This window comes from Equus asinus, chromosome 4 (genome assembly GCF_041296235.1).
Source record: "Equus asinus isolate D_3611 breed Donkey chromosome 4, EquAss-T2T_v2, whole genome shotgun sequence".
NCBI classification, from domain to species: domain Eukaryota; kingdom Metazoa; phylum Chordata; class Mammalia; order Perissodactyla; family Equidae; genus Equus; species Equus asinus.
Window position 1 is genome coordinate 34,043,613 of NC_091793.1, and position 20,565 is coordinate 34,064,177.

Sequence of the window (20,565 nt, forward strand, 5' to 3'; positions counted from 1 at the left end):
TAATTTTTGTTGTAGATGGAAAATATTAATTTGATTCTTTGGGGATTTGTTTTCCTCTTCCATGCTGAAAGAAGAAAGTTTGGGGGGTGGGGAGTTCCCCTCTTTCAAGGATCTTAAGAAACTTTTTTTTTAAAGATTGGCACCTGATCTAACATCTGTTGCCAATGTTTTTTTTGCCTTCTTCTCTTCTTGTTCTTCTTCTTCTTCTCCCCAAAGCCCCCAGTACATAGTTGTATATTCTAGTTGTAGGTCCCTCTGGTTGTGCTGTGTGGGACGCCGCCTCAGCATGGCCTGATGAGCGGTGCCATGTCCGCACCCAGGATCGGAACTGGCGAAACCCTGGGCCACTGAAGCAGAGCACAGGAACTTAACCACTTGGTCATGGGGCTGGTCCCAAGAAACTTTTATCTACTGTTTATCTACTATTTGGTGGTCTCTTCCTCATTTTCTTTTCTTTTTCTTTCTTTTTTTTTTTTTGATTGGCACCTGAGCTAACAACCGTTGCCAATCTTCCTTTTTCCTCTTCTTCTTCTCTCCAAAGCCCCCAGCATACAGTTGTATATTTTAGCTGTAGGTCCTTCTGGTTGTGCTATGTGGGATGCTGCCTCAGCGTGGCTTGATTAGCGGTGCCATGTCTGCACCCAGCATCCGAACTGGCAAAACCCGGGGCTGCTGAAGCAGAGCGCATGAACTTAACCACTTGGCCACAGGCTGGCCCCTCTTCCTTCTTTTCTTAAACATAGCCTCTCAGGATTGGATGATATTTTCTAAGTAAACTAGTCCAGCTCACCGTCTGAGATCTGACTCTCTTCTGCCTTATTCTCACCCCATGTCTACACATCCCTTGAGCCGAGGAGCTCACAACCACCCTCAAGGTGGCCCATTCCATCTTTGGTCAGCTCCCTCCTTCGGAACTCTTGCTCCCTCATGAACAGTGCCAGGCAAATACTTTCTATCAGCTGCAGGACCATAGTCACAGATTTCTGGGGCAGCCAGTACATGGAATACAATGGGGTTGGATTACATGGTGTATTCATGATGTCTGCCACATAAATGGTGCCCCTGATGTTGTGCAGTGCTGCAGCCCTGATCTGGTGTGTTTCTGAGCAGAGACTTCCTTGCAGAAGAACCAGAGGGCAAGGGATAGGAAGGGAGCAACTGCCTTCTAAGATCATAGTGAAGGATAAGCCACGTTGCTTCCAAGGTTGCCTCTGCCCACAAGCATTTTTGAATCCTGGCTACTCTCTTACACAAGAAAAAGCAGTGTTAGGAGACCCGTGTTCAAGTTCTGGATCTGCCTTTGACTTACCACGTGACTTAGGAAAGTCTAGTCCTCCGTTTCCTAAACCAGAGGTTGGCAAACATCTTCTGTAAAGGTCCAGGTAGTAACTATTGTAGGCTCTGCAGGCCATGTGGTCTTTATTGCAATACTCAGCTCTTCCATTGCAGTCCAAAAGAAGCCATACATAATTTGTAAAGGAATGTGCATGGCTGTGTGACAATAAAACATGATTTAGGAAAATAGGTAGCAGGCCTGATTTATACCACAGGCTGTAGTTTGACAATTCCTGTTCTAAGCTACTAAAGAGGGATGACAATACCATCTCTGGCTATCTTATAACATCTGATCATTGTGATGATCAGATTAGTTTTCTTTGAAATCAGTCAAGTGACATACAAATGTCTGTTATTATTTTCTGTAAGTAACGTTGATTAAGTGTTGGTCACAGCACTAAGTACTGTACCAGCAAAATTTAAATGGCAAAGACACTCTGAGAAAATTGATGCTTAGAGAGTTTATCAGTTAGGATTCAGAGAATGAGCTTAAATAATACAGGGTTTCATTGGCCCATGTGACTGTAAAATCCAGAGGTGTGAGAGATCCAGGTTGGTTTGATCAAGGGGCTCAAAACCAAGGACAAAATTTTTTTCCATCTCTCATCCCTGCCTTCCACGGCATCAGCCTCATCCTGTGGCTGGCTTCTATTGTAGTCACAGAATGGCTGCTGTCTCTGAGCCCATAGATGGAGAGAAAGAAAAGAAAGAGAGAGAGAGAAGGAGAGAGAGACAGGTTCTCTTCTCAGAATTCATAGCAGAAGTGTTGATTTTCTTTCTGATTGGACTGGCTCAAGTCTCATGCCCACTCCTGAACCAACTACTCAGATAAGGAAGGAGTGTGCTAATTGCCTTAAGGCAACCAAGGTGCGTCCCTGGGAGTAAGGTCAGTTTGCCACATGGCACATGGGGAAGAGTTGATACTGAGGTGAAAACCAGAATGATGCTGGGGAAGGGGAGCATTGAAGCTGGGTGGCAACCAATAGATGTTCATTGCAGAGCACTAACCCCTGAGCTATATTACCTCTTTTGCCCTAACAAATAGCACAGAACTTTCTGTCCCACTGTAAGCTGCACAAGCTTTTCAAATTAGCATTATCTGCTTTAAAAAAGGCCACTTTGAGTTTATTTATTTTCCAGTGTCTTAGTGTATTTACAGTACACATGTTTCTCCCTTTACACAACCAACGTGTTTCCCAAAGTTGCTTGTAAATTGGGATTTTGTAACTCAAAGTAAAATAAATATACTGGAGGATCCAATATTTTTTGAAAATGACAAAAGGTTTTGTAAAGCAAAGACTATTATAGCAAAAAGCCTAAGTTTTTCTTCTAATTTTCTTCTAAATTTCCCCACTTTTATTCTGTGTTTTACAATTATATGTTGTAAATGCTTGGATATTGACAGATTTCCAGACAATCAACACTATATGGATTTTGGGAAGCTCTAAGTCAGTGGTTCTCGAACAGTGGTCCCTAGACCAACAGTATCAAGATCACTTGTAAACTTGTTAGAAATGCGTGTTCTCACATCCCATCAGAGACCTACTGAATCAGAAACTGGGGGGGGGGGGGGGGGGGGGGTGCCAGGAATCTCTGGTTTAACAAGGCCACTAGGCAATTCTGATGCATTTCAAGAACCATTCATTGCATGAATTAAGTAATACGAAAATGGGAATTTCAGAAAGTTGGCAGTCTAAAGTACAAGTCTTTTCACACCTAAAATTCTTGAAATAATTGGCTTTGCTATATTTATACAAAGCATTCCTATTTCAAGAAGTTAATCTCGCTTTAGTCTATAGAATGAGGGGCAAGTTATCTGTGAAGATTGTAGCTCTTTCTTGGCTTGCTGTAGAAGTTTTCCCATTAGCTGAAAGCATCAGATCAAGTAATAATAACCTAAGGACTCTCTTAATAATTTCACTAATATTTAATGCACTTATCCAAATCTAAACATCTTACCAGTTTTCAGATATTCACTCATTAGCTCTCTATTTTTAATGCCCTGAAAGTAAAGGTTATTCGTGTCTTTTGCAGAGGAAGCAATAAATGAGAACTCAGCATGAATGCTGTTTTGGTCTCAAGTTAGTACTGTTGGCAAGAAGAGAACCTTTGCGATTTCTTTGGCACTGGGAGGCAGAGAAAGCCCATTTGAGCAGATTATGTTCAACAGGAATGTTGTTAGGACTCGCACAAGCAACAACGACTTCCTACAGAAGAGCACATTTCCCATATGGTCTATGGAGCTCAAATGCCATCATTTGTACTCAGGAAAATTCTTAAACCTTCAAAATACTGATTTCTAAATTGTTTTGTAATGTTATACTCAGGAGATTTATGTTTAGTGTTCTTGCAAAGGACAAGTTTTAAAACGAAATAATGGAAAGTAATGTGCATTTATTTTTTTTGAAGATCTTCATGAATACACTAAGATATCTACAAACTCATGACTATCTCCCGGATGTGGATTTATGGAGACTTTTTGCTAACCTGGAGGAGTTAAGCCAGGTGAGCCAAAGTAGGAAGATGCCAGTAGCCATGTTTTAAAATTCACTAGAGGGTCATGAAAAGTCACGCTTGGTCTGTTCCTGTGGCTTGTATTGCATATTGGAATATGGAACACGGTTTATTTCATATTCCATCCCCATATAATCTTATGGTCAGGAGTTTAGGTTGATAAGAAGGAAATCAAAACATCCATCGACATCTTTCCAAGAGATTGCAGATATCAGCCTTCAGTAACATTTTTCACTTTTTAAGAAAGTAAACACATTCCTAACATCTCCATCATCTTCCTAAACGTTTATTCTCAAATGAATGTCCTTTTCTCACATACATTATAAATAAATAACATCTTTCTTCTAAAAAGGAAGAGAGGAGAGATATCAAAAAGAATTATTTGTAAGAAAATATATATTGGAGATTGAAGGAAAATAAATCTTTGAGTTTTGTGAGGAGATAAGTTTAAAAAGGAAGACATCTGTAAGAACGATGCTTGAAGTTCATCAAATATTTATTCCTTACTCATGGCTGTGTGCCCACTTTTGTTTTCTTTCTCTCTACCCCTAGACAAGCTTTAGTTTTGTGAGCAGTCTTTTCCGCATCTTCAAGGACTATGTTGACGCTTCTGAGACTCCACCATCGATGGATTTCATTTCTGTGCTCACGAAGGTAAAATTCTTCTGGGAGATTTCAGCTTCATGCACGAAATTCTCCCACCTTCCGGGGTAGCTGTTTATCCCTGCTTAATTTCTGTTGTCTTTCCTGGGAAAGTTCCACCAGCACCTTCTTACAAAGGAACCATCCCTGTCTCCACCAACCAATGTTTTCAAAAATAACTTGCAGATTCTGCTTTCCCATTGTCACATCTCCTGTGTGGGTTTTAGTAACACAAAAATCTGCATGCATGGAAAAGCCATTTCCAAGTCTGTTTTTTAAATGACTTCAATTTAAAGCAATATTCATGGCAATAGTTTGTGGAGGCTAATTACATGGTTCAGTTGTTCTTCTAACAACAGTGCCAGTCTCTCAGAAAGGAACAAAAAAAACCTTCAAATCCATCAACACCCTTAATGAGACTTCTGCATATGAAGGAGGAGAAAAAAGGAAAATCTGTAGCCCTGGTTTGATAAATGCTATTTATTTCTGGCGTAAATATTTGGACCTCCAGCCCCTTTTTTAACTTTGAGCTTTTTAATCCAGTCCCTTATCTATTTTCATTTAGCAAGATGTGAATTCTCACGATCCATTTAAACAATATAGATTGAGATTTATTGAGCACTTACTAAGTGCTTATGTGTGGGGCTGACAGCCTGTACATAATAATGTGCAAAGTTACACACTCCCTGCTTTTGGTGACTTTTCCGTCTAGTGAGGGAGAAATTAATCCAAAAATGACACTAATGATTATATAATCAAATTAAGGTAACTACTAGGGGAAAAAGGAACATCGATATGATTGATGAAGGAAAGCTTCTTGGGGGGCAGATGATGAGGTAGGCAGTTACAGATAGGAAATTCTTCCTGGGGCAATGATGCCTGAGGGGAGATATGAAGGAGGAGGAATATTTCACAAGGCAAAACAAGCAGGAAATTTGGTAGAAAGTAGGAAGATCCTTTGTGAACTCTGAAGACAGATTTCGATAAGAAAAACAAGAGAAAGAATGTCAGTGTGAGGGATTAGCTAAAACCTCAGGATCTCTCAATTCCTTTTGAGTCATTTAATTTTAGGTTTAGTTTTGAGTAAACAGTCTGGAGAAGTATCAACTCCTCATCAAAACACATAAGTTGTCTTAGTCTGCTCAGGCTGCTGTAACAAAATGCCACAGGCGGGGTGGCTTATAAACAACAGAAATCTATTTCTCGCAGTTCTGGACAGTGGAAGTCCGAGAGCTGGGTGCCAGTGTGGTCAGGGGAGGGCCCCCTTCTGGACTGGACTTCTCATTTTATCCTTCACGTGGTGGAAGGGGCTAGAAAGGCCTCTGGAGCCTCTCTGACAAAGACATTAATCTTATTCATGAGGGCTCCAGCTTCAGGACCTGATCATCTCCAGAAGGGCCCACTCCTAAGACCATCACATGGCGGGTGAGCATTCAACCTACGAATTTGAGGCGGGACACAGAGATTCAGACTTACAGCCTAAGTGCACTTATAGTCTACCGAAGCAAGGGATCTCAATGGACTTTACTAAAAGTCTATAATATACCCACATAGGAATGCTTCATATTATGTTACAGAACAGCAAAGACGGGTTATAAAAGCTTTTCCTAAAGTTAAAAGCTCCTATAGCAGTCAGGTTAGACTCAGTTGTACCACAGTAACAATCCCCAATCTCAGTGGCTTGGTTCATATCTCACTGATGCTCTGCTTCCACTTGGTCATTGTCCTCACTCTGGGACCCATGCTGAGGGAGCAGCCACCACCTGGAGTGGTACCAGTCACCATGGCAAAGACATAAGAGACTGGGGCAGAGCACTCACTGATGCTTCAAGTTTCTGCCTGACGCAACACAGGGCAAGTCTGCTCACATTTCATTGGCCAAGGAAAATCACACGGCCAAGCTTACCCTCAGTGGAGTGGGGACACGTGATCCTCCCCATGAAGGGGAACTAGACGTGTATGATAATACAGCCCACCACGGTGTCTCATAGGAAGCTCACCAGTGGAAGACTGGGACGTTTGTTATTCACACGTAAGCCATCTGAGCAAGTCACTGAGAAGGAAACTGAGGCTTGAAGAGGTTAGCTAACTCGACCAAGTTCACAGAGCTAATGGGTTGTGGAACTGGATTTCTAAGGCTGACCATTTATGGTCTTAACAATTGTCTCCGAGTAACGGCGTTTCTCGAGCATCTCAGTGTGCTGTGAGAAGAACTTCTCTTAGCTCTAAGTCCTCTTTGCTACCCAGACACCCTCCTGCCTCAAAAATAAACTCACATCATTGTCTTTCAAATTACCCCTTGCTGGAGCCAAAACTTGACATTTCCCCCATGGCATTTTCTCCTCTGAGGTTCTATAACAAAATATTTTTCTAGGTTTTCATTATCTCTGCCTTTACTGCTATCACTTCCTTCAGTGGCTTTTTAGGTTGGGCCTGCTTTCCCTGCTCGCTGTAGTGATCATATCGCCATCAAGTCTGTCTTTCTCCTCTCTTTCCACCACAGGATGACACTATTCAAAATTCCTTAAGGGACCCATTCAAGGAGCACATAGGCTTAGCAACATGGTAGGCACTATGAAATTCGGGAAAGAGTGTCTGCCAATAACGAGCCAGAAGCATTGGTGAAGAGAAAAGAATAATTGTCATTCCAAAGAGAGACACTTAACTGAGATGGTGGCACATTGTGTGGTGTGCTCAGCTTGACCATTAGGTATATGAACACAGACATACAAATTGTCCATTTCTCTTCTGCTAAAATAAATTTGAGATGGCTTATAAATGTGTAGCCATGATAGCAAGTTTAAGACACTAAATAAGAATAATGAGGAACAGGGAAGATAAGTGTTAGGTTGGGTAAGACTACCATACAAAATGCATATTACTAAACATAGCATACTCAGTGAAGGTGCCCCAAAGTTGACTACATTTTTAGAAGCCAGCAGGAGAATTACATTTATGGATATTTTTGAGGAATATTTGATGAAAAGTTAAATGTTGTTACTTTAATCACTTACTACCAACACAAGTTTAACATCAACCAACATGGGCATTGAAATCAAAGCCAATATTTGTTATTAAGTACCACGCAGGGTGTGTGGGCTTCAACAAAGCATTAACGGAAGTGAAGGGTGAATTAAATCAAGACATCCTAAATAGAATTTTAAGTATGGGGGTGTAGGGGAGACCATTTATTGAGGAGTTAACTGTTCATTATGGGAGTATCATATTTTCTTAAAAGAATGTTCATTGCGAAGCCTGTTTCCATCCACGCGGTCACAGCTCCTGCTGATAACAGCGGCTCCTCCACTTTTTCGCATCCTAGTTAAGCGTAAATGGGAAGAGAAAGAGAAAGTCTGTCAGCGGTCAGCCGTCTCCTTGCTTCTGTTAATTCTTCTGCTCCTCTCCTCTTGCAGTATTTCCGAGGGAGCGTCTGTCAGAGCCACCAGACCTACTGCCTGAATTACTCAGCCGCTGTCTTTTATCTTGAGAGCCTGAGACAGAGAGATGACTTCGGAATTTATTTAAAAGTAAAGTACCATTTTCTTTTCTTTTCTATTTTCCTGAGACTCTGGGTGTAACAGGTAATGGGAATTATTATACCCAAATGAAATGGGAAAGAAGAAAAATTATCAACCAAACATTTTAACTAGAAATTTGCTTTCCTCATATATACCTCGTCCACTGCACACTGAGAAATTTTAAATGGCGCACACCTGGAAACATTATATCATCTAATATCCCTTCTGAAGTTTTGGCTAGGGCTTAAATTTTTTTTATTTGTTCATTGGTTTGTTTGTGAAAGAAACTGGAACATTGTAAGGGAAAGACTAGCAGAAAAACCGAGCCTTTGTGACTGGAAGTTTGGCTCTTGTAGGATTTGGTGCCCCAAGATCCTTTTGCACAAAAGCTTGGAGCACTAGTTGCATCCTATTCTTTAAGAATGGCGCCCCCTAGAGTACATCGGAGAGCACAATGGAAATCTTACCCCTGCAGCTGTACAACATGGCGCTGTGGTCCCAAAGCATTACAACAATGAGTTTCTGCTAGAGACCTTTAGCCTTTGCTAAGAAACAAACCGGGAAACAATTTTCTCTATTTGACCCCTCCTTTGACATTGCCTTAGTCTGAACTGTGCCTTTTCAGTATTATGCCGTAGCCCTTTTCCATGATCCAGAAAAAATAGTCCAAGCCCTTCCAGAAAATCGGCTCTTCCCGAAGCTGCAAGAAGCCTCTGCCAGAGCATCCCCTCAGGGGCGTGGGAGGAAAGTCTGCGGCGGTTCCCAAGGCCTGGGCTGTGAATCAGTGCACCCTTGCTGTGGCCCGGATGCGCCAGGAAGCCCGGGTGTGGCTTGGCTGAGAAAGGAGGAACGGTCTTGGGGAAGAGACTTGACCTTATTTTTGTAGCTTCAGTGTTTCAGTGTTTTCTTTGCAATCCGAACTGAAACCTGAAAGCTCCTTACATTTTCAGATGTATAAATAATCCTGTTGCGAAAGTTTTTCCTAGAAACTGATGGATTAGACTCCTAGGCAAGACCCCAAAGTGAGGAGAATCCGGGTCCATTTCTCTCCCTTCCAACCTATGACAGAGATGAATTTAACAAGGCTCAGCCACCATTTTAAAAGAATGCTGGAAAATCCCGTATCCACTGTGACATAGGAGAGTGGTTTACATTTCTACATAAAATATATATAGGATCTAAAGATATTTAGGGAAAAGAAGTAGAGGACGCCATGTCTTAATGATAACACGTGATACTTTTATAATACATACTGCTTTACCAGTCACTTTCTAACATCTCTTTTAATCTTTACCACAAACCTGTGAAGTTGATTACATTGTCCCCAGGTGTCCCTGAGGCTCAGAGAGGTTATGTGACTTTTGCAAGGTCACATGGCCAATAAGTGGCAAAAAAGGACCTGGATGAAGATCTTCAGGCAAAAAAATCAATGCCCTTTACACCAGAACTATTTCTAACTCGTCAGGGCTATTTTCCTTTACCAGGGAAATGTTGACATGATGAAACAAAGGTGAAGGATCAGGGAGAGGTCAATCTGCCTTCCACAGCATCATCAGAGAGAATAAGAGCATCATCACAGATTATTATTATAACATACAATACTTATATAATAAGTAATAATATAGTAATAATAATAAGGTGACTGGTTCTTGAGCCTTGCTACGGCCGGGCATTGTGCTGCATGCTGGTCATCTATGATCTCTTTGTCTTCACAATAACCCTGTAGGATTTTATAGTATCTCCATTTTTCAGGAGCTTCAACAAATTAGGCAACTTGCCAAAAGATACAGTTGCTCAGGGGCGGAGGCAGGGTTTGAATTCAGACCTGTCTGCAGCTGACATTCATTCTCCTTCTATGCTCTGATATAAACAGTGTTCTTGGGGAACTTAAATCTGTGTGATTTTATGGGCTGCCTGGAACTGGGCTATGAATGCGCTGGCACTCATAGCCCTCCACGCCATGGGGAGCTGGGCGTTATGAGTGTCTCTACATCATCTTGGTGCACACTGACAGCAGGAGAATTCTCCCCACTCTTTCAGAGACAGTTAAAATGATGCAGAGAAAGAGACTGCAAACTTAGTACCAACGATTTTAGTGTGGTTCAATTAACAATCGCTAGGAACTTGACCTACCATGGACTGAGTGTTCGAGACCTGCCAGGCACTGTTCTACGCACTTTGTGTGGATTATCTCATTAAAACCTCTCACCAACCTGATGAGGTGGCTACTCCTGTTATTTGCATTTCAAAGATGAGGTTTAGAGAGCTTACATAAATTTTCCAAGATTCCAAGAATGCCGGTTGCCCCAGCCCAATGTTGCATCCCACCAAGACAGATTTAAGAGGAGAACATTTTTATTTGGCCCCTTAATTCCGTTCACTGTTCCCCTAATCGCATTGGATATTTGTTATAAAACCAAAGCAGCCTCCATTGATCTAGACTCATCCATGAAAAGGCCTTTTATGTCCAATCTCTCTTGCCAGAGATGTTCTTTTCTTCCCTAACGGATCTGAAAAATAAAGCCAATATAGAGATGAAAGAAAAACTTATATCTACTTTTAGAATTGTCAAATACTTTTTTTCTCTCTTTTGAGGCTTCCCAAAACACTAAAAGTTTCCAATATTCCTGCCTGGATCTTTGTCTAAACTATTTACCACTGATGCTTCTTGCCTGACTGAGATCTGGGCCAGATTGAGCGTTTTCACATTTGCCCTGAATACCACTGGGTGCTGGCAGCCAGAGCTGTTCCTACGGCATGGAAATTTGGGGCAGGGGCCCAGGCCTGTGTGTTTTGAGGAAATCCCCAGCTGCTGCTAAGAAATCAGTTACTGGACCTCTCAGCCAACCCAAATGGAATGCTGTTGCCAATGAGTCAACGTGGAAATCAGCCCCTAAGGCCACAGTCTAAGGCCTTTCCACTCCTCTTCTTTCTACTCTACCACTCTCAGCGTTTCCACATCTCCAGTCTCTACTTCCTTCTCTGTCCCTTCCAACCCCAGTGAGAATCACAGACATTTTGAGCTGGATGGGAACTCAGAGGTGATCTAGTACCTTACACCATTTTACAGGCGAGGAATCTGAGGTACAGAGAAGCGAAGGTGGTTCCTCAGCAAGCCTTGAAGCCTGGCTCTTAAAGCTTCATCCACCATGCACTCCTGTGTTCACTTTGATGACCTGCCATCTGTATGTGGGGAAATGGAAAAGACAGTATCCAGCAGAATTCACGTGAGGAAGAGCCCTGGATGTTTTTAAAAGAAGTACTTTAACAAAGTTCCTAGTGTGGGAGAGTGAGACTGTCAGGGATGAGGTCAAGCTATGAAAGATAAGCACAAATTGCTAAGCATGAGGCAGGGAGAGAAAGAGGGGAAAGTTGGAGGGGGGGAAAAGCCGGAGAAAGAACTCTCTTTTTCCAAAGAAGAGAATGGAGCCAGCAAAATGGGGGAGGGGCTGTATATTTGACCCCTCCCCACAACCCAAAATCTTCAGTAAAATAAATACATGCACTCATAAAACATTTAGCACGAGTGAGTTTACGGTGGAAACCAACATAGGAAACCAACCAGAGGGCTAAGTTTGGCATTTGGCCCATGTTGTTCAGGGAAGAAACAGTGAGTGTGCAAGCCCAGGGGCCAGAGGAAACCATTGAAATCTCAATGAGATTCCATGAGTTTGTAAATATCTAACTTGGTGGAATTTGAGCCAGTCATACCTAGATCTCAGAAATGCAAGGGCTGATACCTGAGCATAAAAGATGTATGACATTATCTTTGGGGAAGCAAAGGGAGCCTTCCGAAGTGTACCTTGGCCTTCCTGAGGCTGGCCCTGAGGAGTCTGGGTCATGAGGCAAAGGAGTTAACCTGGGCTTGGACTGCACATGGAAGAGGAAAAAGAGGCGATAGCCTACAGGGAGAAGAATATTTAGTGTAAGGCCGGGCCCATTACAGCTGAACACAGGACCAATGTGGGGCTAGTAGGTAGCAGAAGAAAAGAGGAAGAGAACACACTCCCTAATAAGACTACTTGACGTACCTATGTGCATAGTAGCCAGAGACCTGGCTCCAGGCATCATGTGTCACCTGCACAAAAGCGGGGCCTCTCAGGTTCAAGACGGTGTTGCATTCAAGAAACAGTCCAGCAGACGAAACAAACGTAGAAGCTGTTCTCATGTTTACTTGTGTTTCTCAAATACCATTTATGGAAATCTAATGTATCACCCTGGGCAACACTTGCTAAAATTCCTCTCCCTGTCTTCCCCAGTACTTGCATACCCTGCGACTGCTTCTTTCTCCAAACTGTCCCTATTGAAAATCGCCTGTGTCTTTGTCTCTGTCCTCTTTCCTCTCTGCTCTATGTCATGTAGATCACTTTAGCTCTTCAACTTCTATTTTCATTTTCTCCTCCTTACCCTGATTCCTTTCAACAAAGGAGGGTCAAGGAACTGACCCAGCAAGCAAAAACCTTTCCTTTTCCCTTCTATCCCCCGAGTTTGGATTCTCAATTCTCCTAACTGTGCATCACAACAAGGATATTAACAGAGCTGGTGAAACCAGGAATCTCCCCTGAGGACCAGGGAGAAGGGAGAATCCAGTGGGCAAAACCAAGCTCTTATGTGAGAAGGACAGACAAGGCTGGAACACGTATACTAATACATCTTATCACTGCCACTGATGGAACATGCATTCTTGAAGAAGTTTAACAAATTTCAAACTTTTCCTGTACATCCAAATCCTGATAAATTTCCCATTCAGGAGGGTTGAGTGGTGGTGTTGTAGGTAATGCTGATGACTGCCGCCTTCATCACCTTTACTGACAAGGCAAGACATCTGAAGAAGGATTCTTTCATTTCTTTAATTGGAAAGTAACAATGTAGTCAGTAATATTCAATAATACTTCTTAACCACATCTAAGAAGCCAATTTCAGACCCTGAATTTGGCACTGGTAGATAGATGCTTGCTAAAGACAGTTTAATACAGAATTTTTCAAAATCAAAGTCTAGTTCATGGCTTTTAATTTTCCTAGGAAGCTCACAGGTGCATCATATCATTACTAAGTAAAATCTCTAAAAGTTCCTCGTGTCCAGGCTTCTTAATGCCTGGATAGAAGTGATAGTATGATATGTCTGCTTTTGCCTTCCCCAGTGGTGTGAGCAAAATGAACAGTGCAGACGGCTTCACCTGCCTGAGCTACTAGTGGCTCCACTACACAGGCTGACTCGATACCCCCTGTTGCTGAAGAACATCTGGAAAAGGACTACCGACTCTACTGAGAAAATCATGATCTACTCCATCAAGGAAAAGGTGGAAAAGTCAATCCGTAAGTCCCTGAGATGAGTGACCCAGAGCTCCACTGTAAGTTTAATCAAAGAGTTGGGGGCCCTGCGGCTCCTGGGAACCATGCAGGCTTCCATCCTAGAAGGTAATTCCATTGACTTGAGGTCATGGCTTTCGGAAACACGGATTTGAGTTTGACTGCATTGTAAACCAAACACACACCAAACAATGGGCTCCAGTCACATCCTGGCCAACCCTCCCTGGCCAAGTTTACGCAGGACATGCTCTGTCTCCAAGGCTTTCAGAAGTGAGTTCAGGCAGGAAAAGTTCCACTTCCCAGATGATTGAAGGCATTTTGTTTTTAACACCCGTACTGAACTCACACACAAAGCAAATGGGAGTCAACACCATGGGAAGTCTTTCTGGAGGATCAATTACCATTCATCATTTTATTAGTCACTGAAATCCAGGGCCAATCTTTAGAACTGAAATTTGAGAATAGGAACTAAGCAAGCCTTGTGATGACTTAAATTTATTTGTGGAACTCTGTATAATTAAATTCAAATAAAAAGTCCAGGTATATGCCAATAAACCAAGATTTCCTGGGAAGCATCAAAAGGGAATAACTCAAATTTTTCTCTTTTTACATTTTTTCATTCAAATTCTAAAATGACTCAAGGAATTAGAATTCAGCTTATCAAGTGAATAAGAAAAAATTCAATTAAAGACAAACTTTTAAAAACTTTTAAAGTAATTTTGAAGATTAATACTCATTTTGATAAGTTTGTGAGGAAGATATCATCTCTTCTGGAGAAATCTCCAAAGAAGATGGATCCTTACTGTTGAGAGACGAGATCCCTGTGGCCTTCCTTTAGGTCTGTGAGCTTAAAGATGATGGATTCTCAAGGATTCCACCCAGCCTGTGATTCTCTGGGTCTATGACTTGCCCTCCGTGCTTCCAAAAATCATTTCAAAACCTCCATAGTAAGGTAATTAGAAAATGTTGGAAAATTAATACAAACCTTCAGAAGAGAAAATGAGTTCTTACCAAAAGGAAATAATCGTCCTTATCATGAGCGAATGTATGTTTTGTGATTAGGACAAAAAGACTTGTTTGTCTTTGTCTGTATGATTTTTTTTCTTCCTCTAGTTATAGGCTGTGTGGTGTAGAGCATAAGAGAAAGCTACCAAGAGTTTTATTGGTAGTATTGAAATAAAAACACACAACACATTTCCAACTTACTGAATTAAATTAGTTAAGCTTCATTTTTCTCTCAAGAGGCTGACTGCAAATTAGTGAGTTTTTCTAAGACATTTAAACAGCAAGCAATATGTTAAATAAACCTAAGATAGAGTTTAGCTCCGGGGCTGTCAGTGTCTCTACATTATTTCTGTGGATCTTGGTTAAAATCTATGCTGTAATGTCACATGCATTTAAAAAATACATTGGATCTGTCTTGTCTTCCAGGGGATCTTGAAGGAAAAGTGAAGTGGCTTGACAATTTCCAAAAATGTAGACATCTCCAGGAGATTATAGTGTGGCCTCCACTTTGGGATAGAGATAAAAGGTTTTTCATTCCAGAGGTAAAAAAAAAAAAAGGATCAGTTAGGACTTATGTCCCTTTCCAGAAGTCTGGCATTCAGGTGGAAATACACTAGCTTTACAAAGTCTCCAGCTGCCCATTTGAATACTAAATCTAGTTTTATGAGCAAGAAGTGAAGCCTTTATCCATGTGGCGTTGTATGTGGGAGGCTGATGTCATCATGCAATTCTTGGGGTGGCTCTTCTGAGAGGTTTTTCCATTCTTTCCCATCCCCATGTCCATCTACTGGCATTTCCAAATGTCATGAACTTTCTAGACCCCGTTCACTGCCCCAGTTTCTTGAACATGTTCTCTTCCAATCACTAACAATATCTCTTTGATCTTCTCTTTTGTTTTGCAAGTGCCTGAGACACATTTTTAAAGAACACATGGCAGAAAACATCTTGTCACCAACCAACAGACACCTTCTCTATGAAGGAAAATTAACTCTTGCAGGTAAATAACTGTTTCCTTCAAAACCCTAAGATCTTTGCTACCTGATAACTTGTCCAACTGTTGCTAATTGAAGGGTGGGAGGAACGGTATTTGCCTGTGGCCAAGGCGATGGAAAATGTGAATGAGAGGGCATCCTGCGGAGTCACACAGACTCCAGCTTGATCAACGACTTCGCAACGTAGCTAGCTATGTGCCCTCCGTTTTCTCTCTATAAAATGGGCTAAGTGTATCTATCTCATAAGATTATTGTCAATGGGGCCAGCGTGGTGGCGTAGGGGTTAAGTTTGTGCAATCTGCTTTGGTGGCCTGGGATTCGCAGGTTCGGATCCTGGGTGCAGACCTGCACATCACCTGTCAAGCCATGCTGTGGCAGCATTCCTCACAGAAGAACTAGAAGGACCTACAACTAGGATACACAACTATGTACTGGGGCTTCAGGGAGAAAAAAAACAAAAATTATGAAAAAAGATTGTTGTTAAAATGAGATAACACATAGGAAGAGCTTGGCTCAAAGTCTGGAATATGGTAAACACTCAATGTCAGCTGTTATCATCATCATTTTACTCCTCCAGTGAGCTGGGCAATTATCCTATCAGTGTTATTGAGAACCTATCATGTAACACACATTGTGGTAGGTAGGTACTGCTGGAGGATATAAAACAATTATTTTGTTTAATCCTTTCCCTCTGATGGAGAAGCTCCGCCATAATGAGCAGACCTGCAGGATAAGTTCAGAAAAGAGGATCTGTGAAACTGGAGTGCCCGGGAGGTGGGCTTGCAGGGAGAGAAAGGATGGAGGTCAGTGGAAGGACAGGAGGCAGGGCATCCCAGATAAGGAGCACAGCAGGAGAAAAGGCTCGAAGCAGAAGCCACCTGACAGAATAGGCTCTAACAGCATGGTTAGGAGGGCAAGCCCCGTAGGCTGACTGCCAGGCTCACTTCCTGACTCAGCCTCCTCTGCCTGTGTAACCTTGGGCCAGTCACAGCAATCTCCCCATGCTGCAGTTTCCCCCCTTTGTTGTGAAGATTAAATGAGGTAATGGATGTGCAAGCGCTTGAAAGAATGGTTGGCGCAGAGTCTGTGCTCAATAAATATGATGATGATCAGAAAGAGCTGCCTGACTGATACAAGATTTGCATTCATTCATTTATTCATTTCTGCACAACATCCTGATTGGACACCTGCTGTGTATGAAGCCCTGATGGGCTGTGAGGTGGCCTATTTATGGTAGTGTGAGATCCGGTGGGGAGTGCCGGGCAATGATTCCTTATTCAATACACATCTGTGGAGAATCTGCTGTATTTTAGGTAGAGTATTAGACGTCAGGTTGGGATATAACACCCACCTGGCAACTGCCATCTAGGGAAGATAGACATGCCCAGCGTTTTACATCAAAGGGCTTTTTTATGCATTTTCTCCTTCCAGCGAGTTATGCAGAGAAGTTACATTTAATCCCATGTTACAGGTGAGGAATGTGAGCCTCAAGGAGGTTCTGTATCATGCTCAAGGTCACCTGGCAGGTAAACAAGCAGGGTCCAGACTCAAGCCAGGCTGCCTCAGCCTAGTAGGCTTCCAGAATCACAGCAAGTGCCTTGGAAGCCAAACAGAGGGACCCAACCAGAAAATTGCTGGCAACAAGAAGTCTTTGAGTTCTTGGGCAGGGACTTGATAGGCTTAAAAGGGTGCTGAAAGGTTATCAGAAGCAATGCACAAAATGGTGTAGAGGAGGAGACCAAAGCCGGGAGACCAGCCTGGAAGCTTCGCGGAGAAGCAGAGTGAGGTGAGAAGAGCTTGGGCCTGAGTTTCTCAACCATTCTTAACCTGTAGACCAACCACCTCCCAATTCTATTTGAAGATAACAATTTTAAATTTTCTTTGATGTTGTTTACAATTTCAAAAATCATTACCTATTGTGACAAAACCAAATGAAAGTAACAAAGCAAAACACAGCTCTGTGTTCAAACATACACCTTTCCCCCCAAATTGGCCTCCACCTGGATTTATTAGAGATTTTGATTTATCTCTTCCCTCTATCTACCAACTTCCCAACACTGTGAGATGCACTGGCCTATTCTAAAATCTCAGAAATGGACATGAATAGAAAAGGATAAACGTGAGAGATATTTCAAAGGCAAAAACAGGAGGACTTTATGATTGATAAAATGGATGAAGAGGAAATGAGTCGACGATGCCTTCCAGTGTTCATCTATATGCCTGAAATCTTGGTTGATAACACTGAGGGTGGAGGAGGAAGGGGCTCAGGGAGCCAATTTTAGGGTTCAGGTGTGGGCATGTGGAAGCCACATGGAAGCTGGATAAATATGACCATAACCACTCTCAGTGAAAAGCCACATCAGTTGTACATTCACATTTCACGTGGATTGGGGTGCTGGTCACGGAAGCATAGGAGAGAGACTGGCCTAAGAAGGACTCTGCAGATTGACACAACTCTTCAGAAAAAGTTTCTTGTAGAGTCAAATGTGGTAGAATGGGAATGACCTATGTAAATGTCACTAACACCAGGCACTAGTTTGATGGCATATGCCGTTAGTCAAATTCCATCAGAGAGGAGGCACCATACAGTAGCAGCAAATCAAGTTTCAAGTCACTGGGACTTTGACTCAGAGTTGGCAGAGATGTGGTGGGGGTTGGGAATAGCGTTAGAAGAAACAGGACACCATTTTGAATGGAAAAAGCAGTGCACCAAGAATCAAGGGATGTAGCACCAATTGTGGGCTTTGGGAAAGTTATGTAAATTTCCTTAGTCTCTTCTGTAAATATTGTTGATGGTGATAATGATGATGATGATGATAACAATGACAATGATGATACCTAAAATATTGTCCCAAAATTTCTTCCCGCTTTAAAAACAGTACTATTGTAACCAAATAAGTGTATTTTCTTATTCCCAGAAGGTACAAGTTTTCATAACTTTTGGAGCATAACCAACTTCCCATTGGAATTCATGCCAGCACACCCTTCACAAATGTATTGCTCCCCACACACTGGTGTTTCTAAATAGAAAAACGAGTAAGGTGCAGAGAGATATGCTGGTCCAACAGCTAACACCTAAAGAACACATTGTTCAAGCTGCTGCAGAACTGAAATAAGTCAGTGATGCTGCTCCGTTCTCTAACAGTGCAATGAAAACCCCACAGTCCAGACTCCATGAGAAGAACAAACAACCAGTCGAGACTGAACTGCAAACATTTCTAAGTCTCAGTTCTGATTGTGTAGCACTTAGCTACGCAGAATTTCAGACTCACGGTGTTCGTTAGTTAAGTCTAATGAAATCATTTGGTTAGTTTTTTCACTGGGCTGCAATAGCTTCAAAATCCTGGGATAATGAATATGAACACTCTGACTTTATGCTTATAATCTCCTCCTTAGTCATCCTCTTTTGTATTACTGCATCTGCTTTTAAACACTGTCAATTCCTGAATTTATCTTATTTTAACTCTTGTTTACGTGCTTAATATGTGTCTGCTCTCACTAGAATCAAAGCTCCCTGAGGGGAGAGCTTCTGTCTTAATCACCGATGTACAGCAGGCGCTCAGTGTTTGGTGACTGCTTGGAGGAACACAAGGGCCTCCATAAACGGTAGCTAAAATAATCACCATCTCCTAGAATAAAGTCTAGGCACAGAAAGTGCTCACTACCTGTTTGTTAAGGCTTGAAATTAGAGGGAGAAAACAAAACTATTTCATTTTGACAATGATCATCAACCTAATTCACGTGTGAGTGGCAGAGGGTGAAGAAAACAATGTTTAACAGTTCTTGAAGGTCTAGGGCTGCCCCAGTGTCCCATTCCTAGTCCTCTGTATTAGTTAGGTTATTGATTCAGCCATTGGAGACAGAGACAGATAACAATTGCTTAGAAAGACAGAAGTTTCTTTCTCTCTCGTGTAAAACCCTGAACTATATGACAGCTCTACTCCACAAAATGATTAGGGATCCAGGTTCCTTCTGTTCTTGTGCTCTGCCATCCCTGGGGTACTGCTTTCTTTTGTGTGGCCCAAGATGAGTCACCAGTGTGTCTATATTCCAGCCAGTGGGAAGGGCCGGGGGACAGGAGAGCATTGTCCTGTTGTCTAAGGATATGACTCAGAACTTGCACACTTCTGCTCATGTTCCATTGGTCAGAATGTGGTCACCTGGTCATATTTAGCTACAAGGGAAGCTGGGAGATGTAGTATTTATTCACAGTGGATATGTACCCACTACCACCTGGAAATTCCATTACCACAAAAGAAAGGGTAAATGGTTTTTGAGAGACAACCTGCAGTCTTTGCTGCAGCCTGATTTGCAAAAAGGAAAGTTTCTAGTAGTGATGGAATACAATTCTTAAAAAATATTCAAGGATGATTCAAGATTGAATAAAATATCTAATTTCTCTTCTATGTAAATATAGAATCTTTCCTCTAAACTTAAAGGGGAGAGAATAGAAATGAATCCTAAATATTTTATCTATTATATTAACCTTAGTTATCTCATTTCCAGAGATTAAAGTATATGAGAAAGAACTTCTAGAATAATATAAATAAAAATACACAGAATAATAAAAAATATTTACTGAGTGGCTTAAACAGCAGACATTTCTCCCAGTTCTGGAGGCTGGAGGTCCCAGATCAAGTTGCTGGCCTATTCGGTTTCCGGTGAGAGCTCTCTTTTGGCTGGCAGATGGCCTCCTTCTCAGTGTCCACACGTGACAGAGAGAGAAAGAGCTCTCTGGTGTAACCCCTTAGGGTGACACTAATCCTATGGGATCAGGCCTCCACCCTTATGCCTTCATTTAATCTTACTTACTTCCTTATTCCGAATCCAGCCACACTGTGGGTGCCGGGCAGGTTAGGGCTTCAATGTATGAATGGGCCAGGGGGGTCGGGGAGCACAATTCAGTCCACAACGACGACAGAATGTGTTTTTCCTGGTAAGGTACACCTCTGCCAACGACCACCCAGATGAGACAAGAGGCACAAATGCTGTTGATAGACATGTCCCAGGTTAGGTTGAAACCATAACAGATATCATCCGGGTTATCTTAGAGACACATGAAATGCATCACAAATACAATGTCTCTAAAGTTGGAAGCGTGGGCACCCATCAGATTTCTGCTTTAGGGAGAAATCAGTTCAACAGGAATGCGGTTTTCTGAGCCACGTGACTGGGCGTCCTGAGCTGCAAGCCGGCTGTGCTCTGATTACCTGCTCTGTTTTGTTTTCTACGGGCTTCTTAGATTAAAC

At 42.1% G+C, this 20,565-nt stretch overlaps 1 protein-coding gene across 6 annotated transcripts in view; it reads left to right on the forward strand.

The window, feature by feature from the left end:
• PLEKHG7 (pleckstrin homology and RhoGEF domain containing G7) overlaps nt 1-20,565 on the forward strand; it is a 57,707-nt gene that overhangs the window by 27,139 nt on the left and 10,003 nt on the right. For all 6 annotated transcript variants that reach the window (XM_070507051.1, XM_044744315.2, XM_044744322.2 and 3 more), the window contains 6 exons: nt 3,745-3,840; nt 4,402-4,503; nt 7,905-8,018; nt 13,151-13,325; nt 14,751-14,866; nt 15,228-15,321. In XM_070507051.1, the coding sequence (XP_070363152.1) occupies nt 3,745-3,840; nt 4,402-4,503; nt 7,905-8,018; nt 13,151-13,325; nt 14,751-14,866; nt 15,228-15,321 (697 nt within the window). The remainder of the gene's footprint in view (nt 1-3,744; nt 3,841-4,401; nt 4,504-7,904; nt 8,019-13,150; nt 13,326-14,750; nt 14,867-15,227; nt 15,322-20,565) is intronic.